This window comes from Salmo salar, chromosome ssa17 (assembly GCF_905237065.1).
Source record: "Salmo salar chromosome ssa17, Ssal_v3.1, whole genome shotgun sequence".
Lineage (NCBI taxonomy): Eukaryota > Metazoa > Chordata > Actinopteri > Salmoniformes > Salmonidae > Salmo > Salmo salar.
Genome location: NC_059458.1, coordinates 30,605,344 through 30,632,410, shown reverse-complemented (window position 1 = coordinate 30,632,410; position 27,067 = coordinate 30,605,344). Strand labels below are relative to the sequence as shown.

The 27,067-nt window shown below is 49.7% G+C and overlaps 2 protein-coding genes across 4 annotated transcripts; both read right to left on the bottom strand.

Moving 5' to 3' along the window:
• Positions 1–792: 792 nt before the first annotated feature.
• Positions 793–1,833, bottom strand: LOC123728192 (indian hedgehog B protein; the record flags this gene model as incomplete). The annotated part of the gene is given in 1 exon segment (XM_045699387.1): positions 793–1,833. A coding segment is annotated over 1 exon segment (300 nt), but the record flags the coding sequence as incomplete, so codon positions are not given.
• Positions 1,834–3,616: 1,783 nt separating this feature from the next.
• nhej1 (nonhomologous end-joining factor 1) lies at positions 3,617–27,033 on the bottom strand. 3 transcript variants are annotated; one of them, XM_045699386.1, is made up of 9 exons: positions 26,860–27,033; positions 25,509–25,722; positions 25,364–25,420; positions 25,205–25,318; positions 24,859–24,997; positions 24,713–24,771; positions 4,964–5,162; positions 4,329–4,471; positions 3,617–3,984 (listed from the first exon to the last, which is right to left on the bottom strand). In XM_045699386.1, exons 2-9 carry the CDS (start codon positions 25,689–25,691, stop codon positions 3,904–3,906), a joined length of 975 nt encoding a protein of 324 aa, XP_045555342.1. In that variant the 5' UTR covers positions 25,692–25,722; positions 26,860–27,033; the 3' UTR covers positions 3,617–3,903. The 3 variants fall into 3 exon arrangements, with proteins under 3 accessions (XP_045555342.1, XP_014004729.1, XP_045555341.1); XM_014149254.2 differs by having other exon boundaries at positions 25,205–25,420; positions 26,860–27,032; XM_045699385.1 differs by lacking the exon at positions 26,860–27,033 and adding an exon at positions 26,325–26,789 and having other exon boundaries at positions 25,205–25,420.
• Between the last annotated feature and the right edge of the window lie 34 nt (positions 27,034–27,067).

Below are 27,067 nucleotides of genomic sequence, written 5' to 3'. Positions count from 1 at the left end.
CCGTGGTCACAAGAGGCAGATATAAATACTTTATTCCGAGGGAATTGAAGTCAAATAAATTCCACTCTCGGAACCACATCAATGAGCGTGTCGTAAAAAGTCTGACAGTCCAAAAGGCGACCGTTAACTCTGGCCAGTCAGGCTTAAACGAACTGTAAACATTTGCATATGCACAGAGTCAGGCTCTGACCAAGTAGGGCGATTGGGTGTTTTTCCCCAAAAATGATCCGTACTTTTATTGAAGGGGTTGCGTTCTAGGGTTTGTTGCAGCTGCCCAGCTTTACGCATGCGGCAGCCCCAATTTCAATGAACTCCAAATAACTCATGTGATGCTATTTCAGCTCTGGACGAAACATGTTGGAACCAACCATCAGACCAGTTATTGGAGCCGCCAGTCCAACTTTTACTGATGTCCTGCGGGTGACCTGATGAGGGACAGACTGGCAAACCTCTCCATATCCCAATAGCATTCTGAGTCACCCTCCATATCTATCATGTTGCCAACAATACGCTCTTTGGATTGCGTGACTCAAGCACGTTGTGCAAATACGCACTCTGTAATCAGTGCTGTGCACTGCTCCTGGCCAGGAAACCAAAGTCAATAACACGGCATCGATAAGACAGGTCCACGGGTTTAAAGGCTGAGCAAAGTACAAGAGGTAGGCTTTAGGCAGATACCCAATCCCACATAAGTGTCCCAAGTGCAGCTATGTGTTTGACATGGCCAATGAAACATGATATCACAGTAGGGCTTTACGAATCTAGTCTATCCAGGGTAGAGGCTAGTCTTACCTGTGTCATCATCCGGTCTGCACCTGTGTTCTCTTCATCTTTAAAGATGATGTCAGGGTTATAGTTCGGGGTCAGCTCTTTGAAGCGCTCCGAGTTCCGTGTTATTTTCCCCTCATATCGACCACTCGCACCTAGTGTCTTCTCGGCTACGTTAGGGCTGAACTGCTTGTAGGCAAGTGGCGCGAGCTTCCTCGGTGACCTCCTCTTGCCATATCCCCTTCCCGGCCCGCAGCCCTCGCTGACCTGCGAGAGAATCACTGCGCACCCGGCGAGGCACACCACGAGCCTGGGGAGTAGCATTCCACTCACCCACGCCAACGGACACCCCAAAAGGAGATGACAGAAACAAATGTCACTGATCAATTTAAAACACCTCCTCCCCCTGATCACTGCTTATCTCCTTTCACAGGGTACAAGAGGGGGAGGAGTACAGGACAGTTACAAATTAATCACCAAGTCCCCAAAACTCGCCATATCCCGGCGCGCAAAAAGACGCTGCGCAACTGGAGATGTAGTACCGCGCCGGCGTCTTTTAAAACCCCAGGTAAGATCCCCTATAATAAAGTACTGGTGCGTTCAGCTGCTCCTCTCACGGTGAACGTCTCGTCTCCCAGTACAAGTGGAGACACGAGCATAAATAGGGAAAGATCGTTTATCTTGGCAGACAGGTTCAAAGCCGTTCCCTAGCTGTGAGAAACGTCCCTCAGTCAGACAGGCCCCGGTGCGCAGACTGACTGGGCTTTTTGGGTAGCGGTCAAAGGGTGTCCCCGCAGCGGTTTTCCTGCCACTCGGCTTGGCTCTCAATGCGTGGCCTGTGGTGCAAGACTCTCAGCTCAACTGGAAATGGAAGAGTTCCGAAAGATCAGATGCCGTGGAGGAGACCGCGCCCTGCCAGTCCTGCCCTCTGTCCCGTCCCAGCCTACCTCTCCTCCCATCTGGTCAGCCCGGCCGAGCCATTTCACTTTATTGCCCACACGCTCGGCTCCATCTGCTCAACGCCACTGTGCTAGACAAACACCAGCCTACAGCAGTCTAGACTCGCGCACACACCGACACTGTCCTTTGGACCCGTGTGATTATCTTGAACTCATAACCTGGTGAAAGACACTCCCCCCCCCCAGAATAGTGTTAATGCGAATAGAATTGAATCGCCCTCAGTAAGAAGCGCGGCAATTGCCGCATGTATGTCCGATTTCACCAAGGGAGACAGTCAGGACATCCAAAACCCGTCAACGACTCCTGTACCCCCACTGTGGTCCCCCCTTTGCTGCTATAACAGCCTCCACTCTTCTGGGAAGGCTTTCTACTAGATGCTGGAACATTGCTGCGGAGAATTTCTTCCATTCAGCCACAAGAGCATTAGTGAGGTCGGGCACTGATGATAGGCGAATAGGCCTGGCTCGCAGTCAGCGTTCTAATTCATCCCAAAGGTGTTCAATGGGGTTGAGGTCAGGGCTCTGTGCAGGCCAGTCAAGTTCTTCCACACCGACCTCAACAAACCATTTCTGTATGAACCTCTCTTTGTGCACATGGGCATTGTCATACTGAAACAGGAAAGGGCCATCTCCAAACTGTTGCCACAAAGTTGGAAGCACATAATGGTCTAGAATGTCATTGTATGCTGTAGGGTTAAGATTTCCCTTCACTGGAACTAAGGGGCCTAGCCCGTACCATGAAAAACAGCTCCAGACCATTATTCCTCCTCCACCAAACATTACAGTTGGCGCTATGCATTCGGGCAGGTAGCACTGTTCCCGAGTTCAATGGCGGTGAGCTTTACACCCCTCCAGCAGACACTTGGCATTGCGCATGGTGATCTTAAGCTTGTGTGCAGCTGCTCAGCCGTGGAAACCCATTTCATGACGCTCCCAACGAACAGCTCTGACGTTGCTTCCAGAGGCAGTTTAGAACTCGATGGTGAGCATTGCAAATGAGTAGAGATGATTTTTACACCCTACGCGCTTCAGCAGTCCTGTTCTGTGAGCTTGTGTGGCCTACCACTTCCTGGTTGAGCTGTTGTTACTCCTAGACATTCCCACTTCACAATAACAGCACTTACAGTTGACCGAGCCAGCTCTAGCAGGGCAGAAAATTTACAAACTGACTTGTTGGAAAAGTTGCATCCTATGACGGTGGCACGTTGAAAGTCACTGAGCTCTTCAGTAAGGCCATGCTACTGCCAATGTTTGTCTATGGAGATTGCATGGCTGTGTGCTCTATTTCATACCCCCACCAGCAACGGTTGTAGCTGATATAGCCGAATCCACTAATTTGAAGGGGTGTCCACATACTTTTGTATATATAGTGTAACATCCATTTGAGACAATGTGCGCTCTTACGTCAGGCATTTCAAACATTTAGTGTCTCCTCTGTAGAGCGGCTGACACATTAAAACTGGGATAAATTGATATCACAAAATGTATAAATATGCATTCTGACTGAGCTATGACAGTGTTCTAACGGCGTTGACTTTTGAAAACAAGCCAAGTCGTAGACCAATGATTGAACAGGACTTCAATAGCATTCCAAGCATTCTACAACACCTTGAGTCAATATCTCACTCTCTCTCGAAAGAAATAAGAATTAATTGCCAACACACTGCCAACCATCCAATAAGGATAAGGCGTCTGGAGCATGCATGAACGAGCCCTGTGGTTGGAGTAGACGCAGGCCTGGTACATTACTGCCATTACAGGACAACTCCATTCTGCCCAGAAGTTGAAACAAGTATTTCATGATGTTCCCAAAATGCAGATCAGTTGCAAATGTGGTGAGGACACAGTCACTGATCCACATCTAACACTTATATTGATAAGACACACTATCACACTATTTATTTATTATTTAGACAATTAAAAAATACACATCCATCAAACAATGCCAAGGAAAAACATGCATATCTATCGAATAAAAATAAAAAAGATTAAAAAAAAGGACATATCAGTAGATGAGTACTTGAAAAACATGTCACATGAAGTAAGGTGGTAGTGCTCATAGACGGCGTCCCAAAAGACACCTAATTCCCTACATAGTGCACTACTTTTGACCGTGTCATTTGGGACGTAGTCACAGACAGTCTCCATAGTGTTCGGTGCACTACTGGTTCTGAGGTCATCCAAAAAGCCCCTTAGCTTTCTTCTTCTTGGGTCGCGCGGAGGGCCGATCTGCGGCAGCAGCCATGGGAACTGTAGTCTTTGAGGACGGCAACAGACATTAGAAACAAGGTAAGGATATTATGGTTACATTATAGCCTCCACTCTTCAGTCTGAGGGAGAGGGGTCTAGGCTGGGTTACCATACAGCCCTTAGGCGGCGTTTACACAGGCAGCCCAATTCTGATCTTTTGCCCAATTATTGGCAATACAGCTGATCAGATTGCTCAAAATACCAATTAGTGAAGAAAAAAAATTCACAATTGGGCTGCCTGTGTAAACGCAGCCTTAGTTACATCTGCTGATGTAAAAGGGCTTACCAATAAATCCTATTGGTTCATTCATTATTAATGGTAAATCAGAATCATTGCAGAGTTGACCAGACCTGTTCCTCATTAGGTCTCTCTGAGTCTGTGGTTCTGGCTCGGTCCCCCCGTCCAGTCTGCCTCTTATCCCCCTGGTCCAGCCCGTGGTTCACCTGGTCCAGCCCGTGGTTCACCTGGTCCAGCCCGTGGTTCACCTCCTCTCCTGTAGGGAATAAACAAACCACCAATTCACACCTATAGTGGCCATAATCAGACGCTAAAACCCATTTTTCACACTATTGAGCCGAGCCAAACCAAGCTCAGCTGAGCTGTCCTGGCCACGGCAGCCTTGGTATGAGCTGCAACGTTGCAACACATTTATCAACGTTGCAACAAAGGTATCAAACCGCTTGAGACTCCAACTTTCCCACGCCAGTTGTTGTGTTAAAAGCAGCACTAGCAGGAGAAGTGAAGTGTTTGGGTGATTGATGTTGTTCAGCTAGATTACAGAAATGTCTGGGACAGAATATAGAACTTCATCCCTCCCCCTAGTGATCTCTTATAGAATGTATGTGTGTGTCTGTGTGAGAGAGAGAGAGTGTTGGTAGGACATGCGATCATACAGGTCCAAATCTGAGGCCTTGGGCCACAGAGGTGACGGCAAGGTGGGCGGGATTAGAAAGATCATATGACCAATGAAAGGAGAGGTCCAGACCTGGGGGCTGTGTGCCGCTGGCGGCGTGGTTAGGGTCACGGTCCTCTGTGGTGGATTGGTCCTCTTCGGGGGCGTGTCTCTCAGAGATCTTACGTTTGCGAGCGTTGGTGTTGCCGTAGGACGTGACGGCTGAGTAGAGCTCCTGCAGCTCAGAGTCAAACCCCAGACCGCCCTGCCTCGCACATACCTGTGGCACAGTCTGAGGGAGAGTGAGAGAATGGGAAAGTGAGAAAATTATGACAAATCCAACTAATGTCAAAACTGTTGGCTATCTTTCCATAAATATAAATTTATATTTTCCTGCACACTATATTTTGAGGGGATTAAATGAAAGAAAAATAAGAGTACAAGAAGCAGAGGGAAATGACCAGAAATAAACTGTGACCTGAGCAAACACTAAGCTATCAGAGAGAGCACGAGAGAAAGTGTGAGGGAGAGAAACAGTATGAGGGAACGAGTAAGAGGTATAGAGAAAAACCTACACTAAATGATTGAGAGAGAATAAATGAATGATATGGAAAGCCTATGTCCTTCAGTGTCTGTCAGTCAGTCAGCCTGCCTCCTGCCTGTTGGCCTGCAGCCGTGGCCTGCTTTCCCCAGTCAGTCAGTCAGTCAGTCAGCCTGCCTCCTGCCTGTTGGCCTGCAGCCGTGGCCTGCTTTCCCCAGTCAGTCACACGGTAGAGGTCTGGGGGAGTGACTGAAGGCTGAAGGCCTGATAAGGGTCTAATCTAAGCAGTTTTTCTAGCAGCTCTGGCACAAGGTAGAGACTAGCAGACAGGAACAACACTACAGGAGACAGGAACAACACTACAGGAGACAGGAAACTTCGGTAGGTCTATATAGGCTGCTGCAACTCCGTACTGCACTGTTGTGCACACACACACACACACACACACACACACACACACACACACACACACACACACACACACACACACACACACACACACACACACACACACACACACACACACACACACACACACACACACACACACACGTTGACGCCACAACCAACTACAAGTCAAGACAGATAACATACTAAACTCATACAGCACGTACACACTATTCATTCTACTCTTTCACTCACTTTTTTCAGTCAAACGGAGAGGACAAACTCTGAATTAGCTGTTCAAATATTGACCGGGAGAAATTGGTGGTCTCGCACTGCTGTCAGTGAGAGGGGCTCCTAAACATACTTGGTCAGGTTTAGAGGTCTGCATTGATTTATTTTAGTTTTTTGTTTGTTTAAATATGGTAAAAATAAATGTATGGTCTGGTCAGGCTTTAGTTCCCCTTTGGGCACAGAGCAACCAATGTGTGGAGGACCAGCGACTCCATAGAAAAGCAGCAAAGCCACCCTTCTCTTCTCCGCTCTCCTCCTCACTCTCTCCGCTCTCCTCCTCACTCTCTCCGCTCTCCTCCTCACTCTCTCCGCTCTCCTCCTCACTCTCTCCGCTCTCCTCCTCACTCTCTCCGCTCTCCTCCTCACTCTCTCCGCTCTCTCTCCGCTCTCCTCCTCACTCTCTCCGCTCTCCTCCTCACTCTCTCCGCTCTCCTCCTCACTCTCTCCGCTCTCCTCCTCACTCTCTCCGCTCTCCTCCTCACTCTCTCCGCTCTCCTCCTCACTCTCTCCGCTCTCTCTCCGCTCTCCTCCTCACTCTCTCCGCTCTCCTCCTCACTCTCTCCGCTCTCCTCCTCACTCTCTCCGCTCTCCTCCTCACTCTCTCCGCTCTCCTCCTCACTCTCTCCGCTCTCCTCCTCACTCTCTCCGCTTTCCTCCTCACTCTCTCCGCTCTCCTCCTCACTCTCTCCGCTCTCCTCCTCACTCTCTCCGCTCTCCTCCTCACTCTCTCCGCTCTCCTCCTCACTCTCTCCATCATCTCATTTTCTGTTCCGCACCTTCATCTTTATCATTCAACCTCCGGTTTTCATCCATTTTGTCATTCATGCTATAATTTGGCCCTCGTCTTTTCTCCCACACTTCTATCAATGTTCTCCCCTTGTGCCACACAAACCACTGCATTTCAGTCTAAATAAGTGTTTACTGCATTCAATTCCTGTAACTACAGTGCCTTGGGAAATGTGGAAACTTGCTGTTTTCCCATTTTGTCCCAACCTTCTCCTGTAGGACACATTGGATAACATTTGGCATGCACACCTCTTCTGGCAAATTTGCTCCATTTCTGTCAAGTTGTTTGAGGATCATTGATGGACAGTAATAGTAAAATAATAGTAAGAAAATTGTGAAATCCTTAATGGTGAAACTGCTACGTCTGTTTCTGATGTTACAACAACAAACAAGTTACTGCAAAGAACAAACACTTTTTTTCCTTAAAAAAAAAATCAGACATCATTGCTCACAATATGCACAGCAATATCTTTACCATGCTGCGCGACGTCGCCTCAGCTTGGCAACAAAACAATAATGGTGGTGGGGCGGCCAGCGGTGCTGTTTCCCCTTACAACGGATTACATCTCAGTCAGAGCTGTAACTAGGCCTTTAAACCGGCAAGTGTAAAGCATTCTCAAAAGTATGTCTAATGTATTGGGCCTGTGTCTCAGAGTAGGAGTGTTGTTCTAGGATCAGTTTAGCCTTTTAAAGCATAATGAATAAGGGCATGGACCTGATCCTAGATCAGCCCTCCTGGACGATAAACAACTTAAAACCATAAAAAGGGAAAGAATGACATAAAGAGTTAACAAAACAAAGGTCAAAGGTCAGTTTAAATGGACTACCGTGGTTCAACCACCTCTCTACCTCACAGTTAATAATATTCATCTGGAACCTTCCTGTGGCCTCCACCAGACTGAGTGGCCTGCGCTGTCATAACTGACCAAAGTCCTGCAGTACGGAGAAAGGGGAGGAGCTACTGCTTTGGTGAGCTCACCTGTGTTAGAGTTTGGTTGAGGTTAGGGTCAGTTTAACCTCAGACTGTCAATGAGATGCACGCCAGTCAAGTTCCTTTAGTTGCACCCTCACAAATCTGACCCCTGCCCTCTGCAGGGTTGTTAGACTGCTGGCCATCCATAATCCATACGGGCACCTTAGCCAATCACTGCCCTGCGGCCTAACCAAAGAAAAACAGGGAAGGTGAAAGAAGAGGGGGATAAGTAGGAGGAGGGTGAGGGATGTTGACATTTCCCTCTATTACTAGTGGGTAAACAGCTCTTAGATAGACCAGTCTCTAGGCCGGTGTTGTTTTCTGAGATAGACCAGTCTCTAGTCCGGTGTTGTTTTCTGAGATAGACCAGTCTCTAGGCTGGTGTTGTTTTCTGAGATAGACCAGTCTCTAGGCCGGTGTTGTTTTATGAGATACACCAGTCTCTAGGCTGGTGTTGTTTTATGAGATACACCAGTCTCTAGGCCGGTGTTGTTTTCTGAGATACACCAGTCTCTAGTCCGGTGTTGTTTTCTGAGATACACCAGTCTCTAGTCCGGTGTTGTTTTATGAGATAGACCAGTCTCTAGGCTGGTGTTGTTTTATGAGATACACCAGTCTCTAGGCTGGTGTTGTTTTATGAGATACACCAGTCTCTAGTCCGGTGTTGTTTTATGAGATACACCAGTCTCTAGGCTGGTGTTGTTTTCTGAGATACACCAGTCTCTAGTCCGGTGTTGTTTTCTGAGATACACCAGTCTCTAGTCCGGTGTTGTTTTATGAGATACACCAGTCTCTAGGCTGGTGTTGTTTTATGAGATACACCAGTCTCTAGGCTGGTGTTGTTTTCTGAGATACACCAGTCTCTAGGCTGGTGTTGTTTTCTGAGATACACCAGTCTCTAGTCCGGTGTTGTTTTCTGAGATACACCAGTCTCTAGGCTGGTGTTGAGTAGTGGGGATTGGTGCTGACCGACCTTCATGGAACCCTGGTACAGACTGCTGGGGCCTCACCTGATCTATAGTAAAAACACTGATGCTGAAACCTAAACTAACCCTTAGCCCCTACCCCTACCACCCTAGTCAGGAACCACTGACCCTACCACCCTAGTCAGGAACCACTGACCCCTTCACCCTAGTCAGGAACCACTGACCCCTACCACCCTAGTCAGGAACCACTGACCCCTACCACCCTAGTCAGGAACCACTGACCCCTACCACCCTAGTCAGGAACCACTGACCCCTACCACCCTAGTCAGGAACCACTGACCCCTACCACCCTAGTCAGGAACCACTGACCCCTTCACCCTAGTCAGGAACCACTGACCCCTACACCCTAGTCAGGAACTACTGACCCCTACCACCCTAGTCAGGAACCACTGACCCCTACCACCCTAGTCAGGAACCACTGACCCCTACCACCCTAGTCAGGAACCACTGACCCCTACACCCTAGTCAGGAACCACTGACCCCTACCACCCTAGTCAGGAACCACTGACCCCTACCACCCTAGTCAGGAACCACTGACCCCTACACCCTAGTCAGGAACCACTGACCCCTACACCCTAGTCAGGAACCACTGACCCCTACACCCTAGTCAGGAACCACTGACCCCTACACCCTAGTCAGGAACCACTGACCACTACCACCCTAGTCAGGAACCACTGACCCCTACACTCTAGTCAGGAACCACTGACCCCTTCACCCTAGTCAGGAACCACTGACCTCTTCACCCTAGTCAGGAACCACTAACCCCTTCACCCTAGTCAGGAACCACTGACCCCTACCACCCTAGTCAGGAACCACTGACCCCTACCACCCTAGTCAGGAACCACTGACCCCTACACCCTAGTCAGGAACCACTGACCCCTACCACCCTAGTCAGGAACCACTGACCCCTACACCCTAGTCAGGAACCACTGACCCCTACCACCCTAGTCAGGAACCACTGACCCCTACCACCCTAGTCAGGAACCACTGACCCCTACCACCCTAGTCAGGAACCACTGACCCCTACCACCCTAGTCAGGAACCACTGACCCCTACACCCTAGTCAGGAACCACTGACCCCTACCACCCTAGTCAGGAACCACTGACCCCTACCACCCTAGTCAGGAACCACTGACCCCTTCACCCTAGTCAGGAACCACTGACCCCTTCACCCTAGTCAGGAACCACTGACCCCTACCACCCTAGTCAGGAATCACTGACCCCTACCACCCTAGTCAGGAACCACTGACCCCAACCACCCTAGTCAGGAACCACTGACCCCTTCACCCTAGTCAGGAACCACTGACCCCTACCACCCTAGTCAGGAACTACTGACCCCTACCACCCTAGTCAGGAACCACTGACCCCTACCACCCTAGTCAGGAACCACTGACCCCTTCACCCTAGTCAGGAACCACTGACCCCTACCACCCTAGTCAGGAACCACTGACCCCTACCACCCTAGTCAGGAACCACTGACCCCTACCACCCTAGTCAGGAACCACTGACCCCTACCACCCTAGTCTGGAACCACTGACCCCTACCACCCTAGTCAGGAACCACTGACCCCTACCACCCTAGTCAGGAACCACTGACCCCTACCACCCTAGTCAGGAACCACTGACCCCTAGCCCCGACACCCTAGTCAGGAACCACTGACCCCTAGTCAGGAACCACTGACCCCTAGCCAGTAACCACGGACCCCTAGCACGCAACCACGGACCCCTAGCACGCAACCACGGACCCCTAGCACGCAACCACGGACCCCTAGCCAGTAACCACGGACCCCTAGCCAGTAACCACGGACCCCTAGCCAGTAACCACGGACCCCTAGCCAGCAACCACGGACCCCTAGCCAGCAACCACGGACCCCTAGCCAGTAACCACGGACCCCTAGCCAGTAACCACGGACCCCTAGACAGTAACCACGGACCCCGACACCCTAGCCAGTAACCACTGACCCCTAGACAGTAACCACTAACCCCTAGACAGTAACCACGGACCCCTAGTCAGCAACCACGGACCCCTAGCCAGTAACCACGGACCCCTAGCCAGTAACCACGGACCCCTAGCCAGTAACCACGGACCCCTAGCCAGCAACCACTGACCCCTAGACAGTAACCACGGACCCCGACACCCTAGCCAGTAACCACGGACCCCTAGCCAGTAACCACGGACCCCTAGCCAGTAACCACGGACCCCTAGCCAGCAACCACGGACCCCTAGCCAGCAACCACGGACCCCTAGCCAGCAACCACGGACCCCTAGCCAGTAACCACGGACCCCTAGCCAGCAACCACGGACCCCTAGCCAGCAACCACGGACCCCTAGCCAGCAACCACGGACCCCTAGACAGTAACCACGGACCCCTAGACAGTAACCACTGACCCCTAGACAGTAACCACGGACCCCTAGACAGTAACCACTGACCCCTAGACAGTAACCACTGACCCCTAGACAGTAACCACTGACCCCTAGACAGTAACCACTGACCCCTAGACAGTAACCACGGACCCTGACACCCTAGAGAGTAACCACTGACCCCTAGCCCCGACACCCTAGTCAGTAACCACTGACCCCTAGCCAGTAACCACTGACCCCTAGCCCCGACACCCTAGTCAGTAACCACTGACCCCTAGTCAGTAACCACTGACCCCTAGTCAGTAACCACTGACCCCTAGCCAGTAACCACTGACCCCTAGCCAGTAACCACGGACCCCGACACCCTAGCCAGTAACCACTGACCCCTAGACAGTAACCACGGACCCCTAGCCAGTAACCACGGACCCCTAGCCAGCAACCACGGACCCCTAGCCAGCAACCACGGACCCCTAGCCAGTAACCACGGACCCCTAGCCAGCAACCACGGACCCCTAGCCAGCAACCACGGACCCCTAGCCAGTAACCACGGACCCCTAGCCAGTAACCACGGACCCCTAGCCAGTAACCACGGACCCCCCCTAGCCAGTAACCACTGACCCCTAGCCAGCTAACCACGGACCCCTAGCCAGTAACCACGGACCCCTAGAGTAACCACGGACGGACCTAGCCAGTAACCACGGACCCCTAGCCAGCAACCACTAACCCCTAGACAGTAACCACGGACCCCTAGACAGTAACCACGGACCCCTAGACAGTAACCACGGACCCCTAGACAGTAACCACTGACCCCTAGACAGTAACCACTGACCCCTAGACAGTAACCACTGACCCCTAGACAGTAACCACTGACCCCTAGACAGTAACCACGGACCCCTAGCCAGTAACCACGGACCCCTAGCCAGCAACCACGGACCCCTAGCCAGCAACCACGGACCCCTAGCCAGTAACCACGGACCCCTAGCCAGTAACCACGGACCCCTAGCCAGCAACCACTGACCCCTAGACAGTAGCCAGTAACCACTGACCCCTAGACAGTAACCACTAACCCCTAGACAGTAACCACTGACCCCTAGACAGTAACCACTGACCCCTAGACAGTAACCACGGACCCCTAGACAGTAACCACGGACCCCTAGACACTAACCACGGACCCCTAGACAGTAACCACGGACCCCTAGACAGTAACCACGGACCCCTAGACAGTAACCACGGACCCCTAGACAGTAACCACGGACCCCTAGACAGTAACCACTGACCCCTAGACAGTAACCACTGACCCCTAGACAGTAACCACGGACCCCTAGACAGTAACCACGGACCCCTAGACAGTAACCACTGACCCCTAGACAGTAACCACTGACCCCTAGACAGTAACCACTGACCCCTAGACAGTAACCACGGACCCCTAGACAGTAACCACTGACCCCTAGACAGTAACCACTGACCCCTAGACAGTAACCACTGACCCCTAGACAGTAACCACGGACCCTGACACCCTAGAGAGTAACCACTGACCCCTAGCCCCGACACCCTAGTCAGTAACCACTGACCCCTAGCCAGTAACCACTGACCCCTAGCCCCGACACCCTAGTCAGTAACCACTGACCCCTAGCCAGTAACCACTGACCCCTAGCCCCGACACCCTAGTCAGTAACCACTGACCCCTAGTCAGTAACCACTGACCCCTAGCCAGTAACCACTGACCCATATCGCCTTACGTAGATGTTACAACCATGTTCTTGGTCCGTCTGCCTTTAAACCCTGAAAGCGCATCACTTTACATCTAGTCATATATCTGTCTGCTCTTCCCAGTCAACTACTCTCACCCTCTTCCTCCCTCTCTTCCCAGTCAACTACTCTCACCCTCTTCCTCCCTCTCTTCCCAGTCAACTACTCTCACCCTCTTCTTCCCTCTCTTCCCAGTCAACTACTCTCACCCTCTTCCTCCCTCTCTTCCCAGTCAACTACTCTCACCCTCTTCCTCCCTCTCTACCCAGTCAACTACTCTCACCCTCTTCCTCCCTCTCTTCCCAGTCAACTACTCTCACCCTCTTCCTCCCTCTCTTCCCAGTCAACTACTCTCACCCTCTTCCTCCCTCTCTTCCCAGTCAACTACTCTCACCCTCTTCCTCCCTCTCTACCCAGTCAACTACTCTCACCCTCTTTCTTTGTCTCAGACCAGGAGAGGAGCCAGGAGACTGAGGAGAGTCTTCCCCACGTCACTCCCTCTCTCTGGGACCACTGACAGGAGGAGAGGGGGTCAGACCTCTGCAGGGGATTTATGATTTTATGAGGATCCCCATTAGCCGACGCCACTGATGTCAGACCCCAGGAAGACTAACTGTCATAACGAAAAAGGCATTAGACAAAAATACTCTATACATACACACACACATAAAAACTGAGCAATCGGGAGATTAGGGCCTTGGTCAGGGAGGTGACCAAGAACCCGATGATCACTCTGACAGAGCTCCTCTGTGGTGATGAGGGAACCTTTCAGAAGGACAACCATCTCTGCAGCACTCCACCAATCAGGCCTTTATGGTAGAGTGGCCAGACGGAAGCAACTCCTCAGTAAAAGGCACATGACAGCCCGCTTGGAGTTTGCCAAAAGACACCTAAAGACTCTCAGACCACGAGAAATAAGATTCTCTGGTCTGATGAAACCAAGATTGAACCCTTTGGCCAGAATGCCAAGCTTCATGTCTGGAGGAAACCAGGCACCGCTTATCAACACCATGCCCTGTCCCTAAAAACAGACACATGGTGAGGTAGAGAAGTAGAAACAGAGCGACGTGGGGGGCTGCCTTAATCGACATCCACGACTTCGGCGCCCGGGGAACAGTGGGTTAATTGCCTTGCTCAGGGGCAGAATGACAGATTTTTACCTTGTCAGCTGTAGGATTCGATCCAGCAACCTTTACGGTTACTGGCCCAACGCTCTAACCACATCAACCAGGCCTTGTCCCTAAAAACAGACATGGTGAGGTACAGAGGTAGAAACACACATCAACCGCAGGCCTCGTCCCTAAAAACAGACATGGTGAGGTACAGGGGTAGAAACACACATCAACCAGGCCTCGTCCCTAAAAACAGACATGGTGAGGTACAGAGGTAGAAACACATCAACCCCAGGCCTCATCCCTAAAAACAGACATGGTGAGGTACAGAGGTAGAAACACACATCAACCCCAGGCCTCGTCCCTAAAAACAGACATGGTGAGGTACAGAGGTAGAAACACACATCAACCCCAGGCCTCGTCCCTAAAAACAGACATGGTGAGGTACAGAGGTAGAAACACACATCAACCCCAGGCCTCATCCCTAAAAACAGACATGGTGAGGTACAGAGGTAGAAACACACATCAACCAGGCCTCGTCCCTAAAAACAGACATGGTGAGGTACAGAGGTAGAAGCACATCAACCCCAGGCCTCGTCCCTAAAAACAGACATGGTGAGGTACAGAGGTAGAAACACACATCAACCCCAGGCCTCGTCCCTAAAAACAGACATGGTGGGTGAGGTACAGAGGTAGAAACACACATCAACCAGGCCTCGTCCCTAAAAACAGACATGGTGAGGTACAGAGGTAGAAACACACATCAACCAGGCCTCGTCCCTAAAAACAGACATGGTGAGGTACAGAGGTAGAAACACACATCAACCCCAGGCCTCGTCCCTAAAAACAGACATGGTGGGTGAGGTACAGAGGTAGAAACACACATCAACCAGGCCTCGTCCCTAAAAACAGACATGGTGAGGTACAGAGGTAGAAGCACATCAACCCCAGGCCTCGTCCCTAAAAACAGACATGGTGAGGTACAGAGGTAGAAACACACATCAACCAGGCCTCGTCCCTAAAAACAGACATGGTGAGGTACAGAGGTAGAAACACACATCAACCAGGCCTCGTCCCTAAAAACAGACATGGTGAGGTACAGAGGTAGAAACACACATCAACCAGGCCTCGTCCCTAAAAACAGACATGGTGAGGTACAGAGGTAGAAACACACATCAACCAGGCCTCGTCCCTAAAAACAGACATGGTGAGGTACAGAGGTAGAAACACACATCAACCAGGCCTCGTCCCTAAAAACAGACATGGTGAGGTACAGAGGTAGAAACACACATCAACCAGGCCTCGTCCCTAAAAACAGACATGGTGAGGTACAGAGGTAGAAACACACATCAACCAGGCCTCGTCCCTAAAAACAGACATGGTGAGGTACAGAGGTAGAAACACACATCAACCAGGCCTCGTCCCTAAAAACAGACATGGTGAGGTACAGAGGTAGAAACACACATCAACCCCAGGCCTCGTCCCTAAAAACAGACATGGTGAGGTACAGAGGTAGAAACACACATCAACCAGGCCTCGTCCCTAAAAACAGACATGGTGAGGTAGAAGGGTAGAAATGTAGAAAGCCCTCACCGACAGCTGTCCAAGATTCTACATGGTGAATAAGTAAAGACAACCTCTGATCACAGGCCACTACAGGCAACAATGAAGAACACATCCATCCAAGGTCCCTCCCCTCAGAGCCTCTCCAATGGTTTAGAGGAGGCGGCAAGGGTAGAGGATGCAAGGGATCGAGGAAAGATGAATTGAGAAAGATCCTTCCTCATGTCTCCTTTTCTCCTTCCATCCCTCCACTTGCACACAGTTTCCACAGGGCTCTCCCCTGCCTCTGGGCCTGTAATTAGGGCCATTGTGGCCTGGCCTGCTCCCTCTCACTGCCCCTTCAGCTGGCGGGCCTGGTTCTGGATGGCCCAGTGTGGCGTCCCACAAGACATCAGGATGGGCTGCCGGCCCAGCGTTACACAGATCCGAGCAACCCTCAGACACGTGATGTAAACACTGGCTGCAGTCCAAACTCAAAGTAGACAGCCCTCGGCCCTAACCCCTCAGTCCTTGAATGACGTTTTACATCGTCACATCCCAGTGAATCTTAAATGTCCCTTGCCCAAGGGAGGGAGAGTGATGATCGGAGAGGCAACGTCCTAGGTGGAAATCTCCAAGTTGATTTAAAAAATAACCAACCTAAAGCTATTAATGTACCTAGCAAGCTAACGTAGCTCACTAGCACTCCTGTCAGGAAGCTAGCTAAAGTCCCCCATAGCTGGCAAGCTAGTTTTATAGTATTCCCCAAAATGTTTATGAAGCTAGCTACGTTTAATGGGCTCCTCACTACGAGACTAAGCCAATTTGTCAACGCTAAAATCAATGTCATCCACAGTATATATATTTTTCACCAAGCTAGCATCGTAAGTTTGTCTGACACGGCGAAAATAGAGCCGTGTTGATTCGCGGCCACCAGAATGACACGTGACTACAGTTTGCATTGAATTGTGGGTCATATCAACCCCAAAAAGTGATCAAAGTTCTTCACTCACTCTCTGGAGCTAAATGGAGGGCTGAGGGGCAACGTTAGTGAACTGGACCTCCACTTAAGATGGCAATCAAACTGCATCCGGTTTTGATAGCGATTCCTCCGAGGGAAAGTGGCTAGCGCGAGGGCTGAGGGGGTAAAAATAACGTGTTTGGACTGCAGCCACTCGCTCTGTCTTTTCTCTATTAGGGAAGAAGGGAGGGAAGAGAAGAGGAAAGAAGGATATTATAAAGATCTTCTCTCATCTTTCTATTTCTCTCCTTCCCTCTGATGATCTCTCCTTCTCTGGTCCTGGCCTACCAGTGGGCCTCCAGTCCAGGATGGTTATTAGGGACTTTACATGCTTATCAGTTAGGAATGATGATGGAGGCCCAGCCCAGAGCCTGGGGCTCCATTACCGCCAGAGGCCTGGGCAGAGGCCTCCCCCTGGGGACACAAGCCCCCCTCCCCACCCCCCTAGTGAGGGGGGAGTGGGCATGAAGTTTCATGAAGAGTACGTCCAGCACATAAACCAGTCTCCGCTTTATCACCTGCGGTCAATAAAACATCAGTGAACAAGCAGGATCCACTGACAGACAGCAGCCAGTCACTTCAAGTGTGTTTGTTTCAGTCATTACATCACCCAATCAAATGACAGAGATGGACACCTTTGAACCCAACCTGATACCAAAGAAAGTCAGCACTCAGCTGTGGGACACTGGTCCAGCTGTGAGCGCCTGGGGGCAGTGGGGTCTCCCGAGCAGGTGCTATTCAACCCACAGGGTTGCCAGGTATCCCGTGCGTTATTAACCACAGGGTTGCCAGGTATCCCGTGCGTTATTAACCACAGGGTTGCCAGGTATCCCGTGCGTTATTAACCACAGGGTTGCCAGGTATCCCGTGCGTTATTAACCACAGGGTTGCCAGGTATCCCGTGCGTTATTAACCACAGGGTTGCCAGGTATCCCGTGCGTTATTAACCACAGGGTTGCCAGGTATCCCGTGCGTTATTAACCACAGGGTTGCCAGGTATCCCATGCGTTATTAACCACAGGGTTGCCAGGTATCCCGTGCGTTATTAACCACAGGGTTGCCAGGTATCCCGTGCGTTATTAACCACAGGGTTGCCAGGTATCCCATGCGTTATTAACCACAGGGTTGCCAGATAGTAATTTCACCTCCACTTTTTCCCCAGGGGTTCATGCATTGGCCAAAAGGAATATGAGTCACCGATGCCCTCTAATAGTTCTAGACAGTATTGTAGCAGTGAACGCCAGCTATTGCATCATCCCTGGCAAGGGTTGAACCTGGGTCACTATGACCCCGAAGGCAGACGCATTGGCAACAAACCCGAGATATTAACTCACTTGGGGTAAATCGTATATCGCGGTTCATCAGGGCTAAGTTTGTTACTGTATATACCTACATAACAAACTGAAGCATACAAATATGCCTCTAAAAACTACAAAACCCCCTTCCCTCAAAACAAACCCCTAAAACTACAAAACCCACATAATTCCCTCAAAAATGTGCTTCTAAAAACTACCAAACCCAGCTCATACCTTTAACAACACCCCTCTAAAAAAATACAAAACCCAGCTCATACCTTTAACAACACCCCTCTAAAAAAACTACAAAACCCAGTCCATCACCTCATGCCTCTCCACCAAACTAACAGGGTAATCTAACCCAGGCTGTGCCAGTGAGCCACAGGAGCTGGTCCAACTGACTGTGTCTGGTAGAACAGGGCAACAGGAGCTGGTCCAACTGACTGTGTCTGGTAGAACAGGGCAACAGGAGCTGGTCCAACTGACTGTGTCTGGTAGAACAGGGCAACAGGAGCTGGTCCAACTGACTGTGTCTGGTAGAACAGGGCAACAGGAGCTGGTCCAACTGACTGTGTCTGGTAGAACAGGGCAACAGGAGCTGGTCCAACTGACTGTGTCTGGTAGAACAGGGCAACAGGAGCTGGTCCAACTGACTGTGTCTGGTAGAACAGGGCAACAGGAGCTGGTCCAACTGACTGTGTCTGGTAGAACAGGGCAACAGGAGCTGGTCCAACTGACTGTGTCTGGTAGAACAGGGCAACAGGAGCTGGTCCAACTGACTGTGTCTGGTAGAACAGGGCAACAGGAGCTGGTCCAACTGACTGTGTAGCTGTTAGTTTAATAGGGAGCCCTACCTACAGTCACACTGAGCAGGAATTCCTCAGCCGTGTGTGATAAGGCCCACTCCTGTTGAGAAGACCGCTGTCAATGATTTACCACACAGAAGAGGGAGGGAGATAGATAGATAGATAGAGGAGGAGGAAAAGGGGAGGGGGGAATGGAGAGGGGGGAGAGAGAGGGCAAGAGAGGGGGGAGGAGGGAGAGAGATAGATAGATAGATAGATAGATAGATAGATAGATAGATAGATAGATAGATAGATAGATAGATAGATAGATAGATAGATAGATAGATAGATAGATAGATAGATAGATAGATAGATAGATAGATAGAGGAGGAAAGGGGGGAGAGCAAGAGAGAGTGGGAGAAAAGGGGAGAGCGTGGGGGGAGGGAGAGAGAGAGCGTAGGGGGAGGGAGAGAGAGAGAGCAAGAGAGAGGGGGGAGAAGCGGAGAGAGAGAGAGGTGAACGAGAGAAAGACATGGAGAGGAATGCAAGAGAGGATGACCAGAGCATAGAACCATGGCATCAGCTCAGCCACTGATCTCAAAACAGCCTTTATCTATCTAGCAGTGCTTGGACTGATCTAGACAGGAGCTGTATGACAGTTCACACAGGTGGCTGGTCTAGCCTCCTACACACAGGTCTACACTGTCTGCATAGGTTTAAATAGCGCCTGCTGCCCTTTGACACAAACTCTCTCTAGCTTTCCCCACGGCCATCCTCTCACACTCTGTTCAATGAAGACAGAAAATACATGACATCTACATAAAGGGAGATGACATAGGAGCAGCAGAGCCAGATCTGAAGTCCAGAGGTGATGACAGCCTCTGGCAGATGGAGCCCCTGAATAACCAGGGGGGAGATGCTACCCTCAAACCCGCAGTAGCTCCCCACATCCCCTGCTTCCAGACTTCTCCCTACCCCCTCCATCCCCCCGTCCCCCAACCCATAGACCCCCAGGGAGAACCAAATCCACAGCCCTACAGATGGACTAGCATGTTAACTCACTACTGTAAATGCTCCACTCCCCCTCCCCTGATCTGACCAGCCTGTTCCTATCCAGCATGGGTGAGAAGGGGGAGACCACAGGGAACATGTCCCTCCCCTCTTTCACAATGTTTTTCTCCACTCAGCACCAAAACATGCGTCACTGCTGCGGACTGGTCACACACACACACACACACACACACGACACAACCTCCCTTCTGAAACCAAAACCATGCGTCATTACCCGGTCCAGTGTGGACAGACAGACACGCCCCTTGCCAGGCCAGATCCACAAGCGCTGACAAAACAGCCCCAAAACGGGTCAAAAACAGGTGAAAACGAGGAAAGCCCAGATGGAGATCAGTGTGATCTAAAAGAAGGACAGAAGGGTTTTTCACCACAACACTGTCACACTGGGCCCCTCCACCTCACATCAGAAATGGGCATCTAGATTCCAGATGAACCCAGGACACGGTATGTGTGTGTGTGTGTGTGTGTGTGTGTGTGTGTGCGAGACAGTGGACGGGTAGTCTAATTCCAACCTCCATGTCAATGTTGACCTGTGGTGGGTGGGGTGTTTCTGTGGGGTGATGAGGGGCTCCAATGGAAAGCTAGAAAGGTACCTGGGTTGACTTTCTCTTCCCCCGTCTGTCTCTTTCCCCTCCTTTCATCTGCACACCTCTCTCATCTTCCTTTCCAGGAGGTCTACTCTACAGTGGAAGAGGATGGCAATAGAAAATCCCCAGTGGTGGGATGAGGGGGGGGTGGAGCGAAAGAAGGTACAAACCACACCTGGGTTCAAATAGTATTTGAAATACTTTGAGCGGTTCCTTGAGCCTGTCTGGATGGGCAATGTTTGCACTTTTGGGACCATTCCATTGGTCCCTTTGCGCCAGGCAAGCTCAATCAAGCAGAGCGCAAGTATTTGAAAGATTTCAAAAGCTATTTGAACCCAGGTCTGTTGACAAATAGAGAAGTCTTTCCTTTCATTTGCAGGAAAACCATTCTCCAAAAATACCCTGGCTCACCACTTTGAAGGCCAGATATGTCATTCTAAATGTGTTTGCCCACAGATAAAGGCATCTTTCAGTTGCCATTGAGTAAGAGTCACCATCAAATGTAGGTGCCGTGTTGACTGAGGTGAGCGGAGGTGAAGGGGGCATTATCTGGGCCTGGGTTCCCAGCATAGCCTTACGAGCCGAAGGCTAAAACAGATCCTAGTATAGACCTACGAGCTGAAGGCTGGAGGCTGAAACAGATCCTAGTATAGACCTACGAGCCGAAGGCTGAAACAGATCCTAGTATAGACCTACGAGCTGAAGGCTGGAGGCTAAAACAGATCCTAGTATAGACCTACGAGCTGAAGGCTGGAGGCTAAAACAGATCCTAGTATAGACCTACGAGCCGAAGGCTGAAACAGATCCTAGTATAGACCTACGAGCTGAAGGCTGAAACAGATCCTAGTATAGACCTACGAGCTGAAGGCTGGAGGCTAAAACAGATCCTAGTATAGCCCTACGAGCTGAAGGCTGGAGGCTAAAACAGATCCTAGTATAGACCTACGAGCTAAAAGCTGGAGGCTAAAACAGATCCCAGTATAGCCCTACGAGCCGAAGGCTAAAACAGATTTTATTTTATTTATTTTAATTTAACCTTTATTTAACTAGGCAAGTCAGTAAAGAACAAATTCTTATTTACAATGACAGCCTACACTGGCCAAACCCGGACGACGCTGGGCCAATTGTGCGCCGCCCTATGGGACACCCAAACACGGCCAGTTGTGATACAGCCTGGATTCGAACCTGGGTGTCTGTAGTGACGCCTCAAGCACTGAGATGAAGTGCCTTTGACCGCTGCATCTCAGTGCTTGTATAGTCCTACGAGCTGAAGGCTAAAACAGATCCCTGTATAACCCAACAAGCTGAAGGCTGAAGGCTAAAACAGATCCCAGTATAGCCCAACGAGCTGAAGGCTGGAGGCTAAAACAGATCCCAGTATAGCCCAACGAGCTGAAGGCTGGAGGCTAAAACAGATCCCAGTATAGCCCAACGAGCTGAAGGCTGGAGGCTAAAACAGATCCCAGTATAGCCCAACGAGCTGAAGGCTGGAGGCTAAAACAGATCCCAGTATAGCCCAACGAGCTGAAGGCTGGAGGCTAAAACAGATCCCAGTATAGCCCAACGAGCTGAAGGCTGGAGGCTAAAACAGATCCCAGTATAGCCCAACGAGCTGAAGGCTGGAGGCTAAAACAGAGCCGACTTAAGAGGGAAGACGAACAGCAAGACACCAGGAGAGACAGATGGACACAAAGGTACACAGAGAGTCTTCCCAGAGGGGGAAACGCAAACAGAGACACCACCTCCTCCACCCATCTGTCTACTGGTTAGGCCATGAGCCCAAAGGAATGGCTGGCCACAGATGCCACCTCCCTCTCCAGTGTGTGTGTTGCCTTGACACTTCGCAGTGAAATTTTTCCAGACACTTAATTTCAGTTTGGACTTTGGTCCGTGGCGGCCTGTCGGCGCTCAGTGGAATTTGCCGTGGCCGGGAGAAGAAGGGTGTGAGGTGTGTGTACTTTGATCTGAGAGGAGGAAAGGCCACGTTCCCCTGCATGCATTGCCATTCTCTTTATGGGCCAGGTCCAGATGAGCATTTCCCCAAACCTCCAGGGAGGCTTACTACAGTAAGGTCCGAGCCCAAGTTAGAGGGCCTCGACGGGGTCAGGAAGGAGGACGAGTACCCACTACCCTCCGTACGGGACAGGAGGGAGGGAGAGTGGACCCTGCCTGCCCCGTTTCACACTGCAGAGTTCAGACAGAAATCCATCTCTACATTCCCCAGGACACTTTGAAATGCCAACACATACACACAGGTCAGGGATGGGGGTCAATGAAGCAGCGACTGAGAAATTCCACATCCTACCACACACTCAAACTGAAACACACTCAACACACCAACTAAACACATGCTCATTAAACTACCAGGGCACCAAACAAACACACACATCAACTGCATGCATCCCACTACTACTGTTAACACGAGCAATTCAGCCAATTTATTTTGAGCGTAAATAGGAAGTATTCAAGGTCTATTCTTACAATAAAGCACTATTTTGGACAAACAAATGATCTAACTTTGTGTTTGCATAATCTGCTATATATTTTATAGTATTTTTATCAAAGGAGGCCTGACTGCACATACACTCTCCACCGTATTTAAACAGCTACAACTTTCTACTCTCTTCCAGCATGTTTCCTATGAGGCGACAGGACACAAAGTCACCTTCTATTTGGTGGTATTTCCATCCATGTTTTACCGTTTAGATTAGAAATGAAAGCACTGTGTTTCTAGTCCCTCCATTTGAAGGTGTCATAAGTATTTGGAAAAAATGCACTTAGTGTATTAAAGTAGTCAAACGTTTAGTATTTGGTCACATATTCCTAGCACACAATGACTACATCAAGCTTGTGACTTTACAATCTTGTTCGATGCCTTTGCAGTTTGTTGGGAATAGGAACTGAATGTAGGAACTGAATGTTGAATAACATTGTGTCATTTTGGAGTCACATTTATTGGAAATAAGAATAGAATGTTTCTAAACACTTCTACAATAATGTTGATGCTACCATGATTGCGCATAATCGTGGATAATGACAGAACGTTAGAGGCAAAATGATACCCTCCTAAAACATGCTAACCTCTTAAAATGACCAATAACAGGGGAGGGTAGCATTTTGAGGGGGTAAGAGCAAGGACCCAGCCCTCACCAGGCGACCCAGGAGACGACGCACCAGAGGAGCGTAAATCTCTATAATCTGGATGACGGAGTGCACGACGATCGACTAAGAAAGTTGATTTCCCCCGAGCGGACCCATCATAAGTGCAAAGTAGAGCGGTGACGGTCATGGAATTTTGGATGACGGTTATTGGTCAGCATAATGACCGTGGTCAGCGTTGTAATCGTTTGAATAGCAAAATGTTTCAGTTCATTTTTTATTTTAAAGACGCATATTTTCTTCTCTCCTCCACTCCTGCATGTGCTGCAGGAAGTGGGGCGTTGCCTAGGCAACCAACGCCTTGTTTGCTACAGCAAGGAGCAACAAAGTCTCCTTACGTTGTAAAGAGTCCATGTAACCGTAGAAACAGACAACGAATGCCCATCCGTCCCATCTTCAGTCAGCTGCTCCTTCCATGTTTTTTTTTATAGGTTTTGACAGTTATTTTATTTTCATGGAGGTCTTCATCCATAATCGTCGGTTACGTGATCATACGGTAATTGCGCCAGCCCTCGTGCCAAGGTGATGACCGAGGCGGCAGCAGTAAGAGGTTTATCAGCTCCTTCTCCCCTGAAGAGGCCACCGAGGCCAATGTGGAGATACACCAGCGCATCGTGTCCTCCAAGCCTCTTTACCTGGCTTTAACCCAACGGGAAATTTACTTGGCCATGATCCAGCCAAACCTAGCACCTCCCACCAGCCACCTCATGGCTACAATGCCCCTAGAACAGAACAAACTACATCCACCAATCGGCTGAGCAAGAACCCAGTCGTCACTGGACGACCCAGGGTGCCATGCAACTGAGCACAATGAGCGCCTTGTGCAAACAAAGCATTTCCTTTAAAGCCTGAACACACGATTGTCTTTCAGGTCTAGATAAAGGTTCAACTACAACTTCATTATAAAAATAACAACTGTCATTTACAAAAGTGTGGACACACTACTGTCAGTGATCACTGGATAAAACAAAGACAGACAACCATCCAATAAGTAGAACACTGCCTTGTTTATGGAAGACCACGCTCAGAGAGACACACCAACACAAAATATTGCAGCAGAAACCTGGTTTATTGTGGCTTACTTATTACTAAGCTGAGTATTCAAAGGCAGCTCTTGCCAGGCTTCCACTTTCCCAGTAATATATTCCTCCTAACTATCCATGTTCAGTATGCCTGAGATTGTGACTGAAACTTACCTGTGTCAGGAAGTTCTCTCTGTAGCTCTGTTCCTCAAACAACTCTGTCTGCAATCGCTCTGCAAAACACAAACACCAACGAGAGGAACAGGTGTGTATGTTGTGTTTAATGAGTGTATTTTTGTTTCTCTGCACGTAGAGCCTACCTCTGCTCAGCACTGCCCCATTGTCCCTGTAGTCTTGGAGCTCAGTGTCTTTCCTGGCCAGCAGAGCTCCCAGTTGGCCCACCTGTCTCTGCAGTAACCTGCTCATCAACAGCAGGGGGCGCACAAGCTGACTGCACACCTGATAGAACACACCAATACACATTACAACCATTAGTCATGGAGCGCGCACACACACACACACACACACACACACACACACACACACACACACACACACACACACACACACACACACACACACACACACACACACACACTGGGCTTGCATAAAAACACACAAAAGTTCAGTACAGAGTTGGTGTTCAGTTAAGTCTATGGATCGTACCAAAGCAACAGGGGCAGGGGTGCAGCGGAATTCCCAGTAGAAAGGCACCCCAGCCAGCTCACTCTTCAACTTCAGGTTGATGTTACCGCCGTGGTGGTTGAGGGAGAACTGAGGCTCACCCCCATCCTCCACCCGTCCAGACAGACAGGGGTGAGCCACCTCACACATGTGAGAGAAGAAGGCGTGGACGGGAGCCCGCAATCGCCGGTTCAGCTCCTGTTATGACAGAGAGGACATTTTTTTCAAAGGCTGTAGAAATGTACTTTAGTTTGAGTGTGTGTACATATGTGTGTGTCCTCCTTGCCTGAGCTCTGTCCTGGATGGCCCTGGTGTCCATCTCCTCCTCCCACACAGAGTGCAGGTCCGTGAGCAGGATGCGGTACGCTGTGTCCCCAAACCAGGTCTTGGCCAGGAGCTGAGACCCACTGATACACACTGGTACCCAGGGACAGTCCAGCAGATCTCCATCCACTGCATCTCTCTCCATGGCAGACTATCACCAGGCCAGTACCAGCCACCTGGAGAGATAATGTAACATTACTCCCATCTCTCTCCATGGCAGACTATCACCAGGCCAGTACCAGCCACCTGGAGAGATAATGTAACATTACTCCCATCTCTCTCCATGGCAGACTATCACCAGGCCAGTACCAGCCACCTGGAGAGATAATGTAACATTACTCCCATCTCTCTCCATGGCAGACTATCACCAGGCCAGTACCAGCCACCTGGAGAGATAATGTAACATTACTCCCATCTCTCTCCATGGCAGACTATCACCAGGCCAGTACCAGCCACCTGGAGAGATAATGTAACATTACACCCATCTCTCTCCATGGCAGACTATCACCAGGCCAGTACCAGCCACCTGGAGAGATAATGTAACATTACTCCCATCTCTCTCCATGGCAGACTATCACCAGGCCAGCACCAGCCACCTAGAGGGCTGAGGAGCAACCAGGTTGTCATATTTCCCTTGTCTTGTGAATGAACTCCAAACATGAAAGGCTGTGGTTATCTAGGATCATGCACATTGCTGTCTTATAGTAGAGGCATCATCTGCTTGCCATCACTTGACAGAAGCACAAGTCATATAATGGCAACGTCTCTGTTCGCTTACTTTGACACTGGTTGGATGGAGTCAGTGAGTCGCTAAATCAGCCACGTTAAAGTACGAGACTCAGTCTGGACACAGATCTGTTAAAACGTGTTAGACGCCGCCGTCCTAACCGCATAATCACACACCATCTATACGAGCCGACCACTAGCAGCAACTTGAGGTTGTTGGGGATATGTAAGGAGGTTGTTTTCGGGAATACTTGGTATTTCTAGCAAATGCCATTATTTTACAGCGCATATTTCTGAGGTTAGTGAGCAAACTGATGTCATGCAAATGGTAAATAGAAAACGAAGCCAACTCGCTTTATGCAACGTTTACGTTAGCTTGCTTTATCATGCGACAATATATAGGAAGTGAATATTCAACAAGCCAAGACAGTATCAAAGTAACGTTATGCATGCAGTACGCGACAAAAAGTATTTAGCATACTTTTCATTAATTGTGCTTATTCAATTTACGTAAATGATATGAAAATATTCAGGTTGGGAACAGTTTATTATTAAAAAAAATTATTCCCGAGAACGAAAGCACATACCAACGTTTGGGAACGGTCCTGCGGTCAAAACATTCCTCCGCTTTCACTGAAACAAAACCTCTCATTAAATTAGTTCCGCTTTAGAGGCCCTGTCCTATTTTATCAATAAAAAAACCAAATTCTTCTTAACTCAATTCTTTGATAAAATAAACATTTGAATTAATCCTTAGATAACCTAATCAGATAATTTCCTAAGTAAAAGGCAATG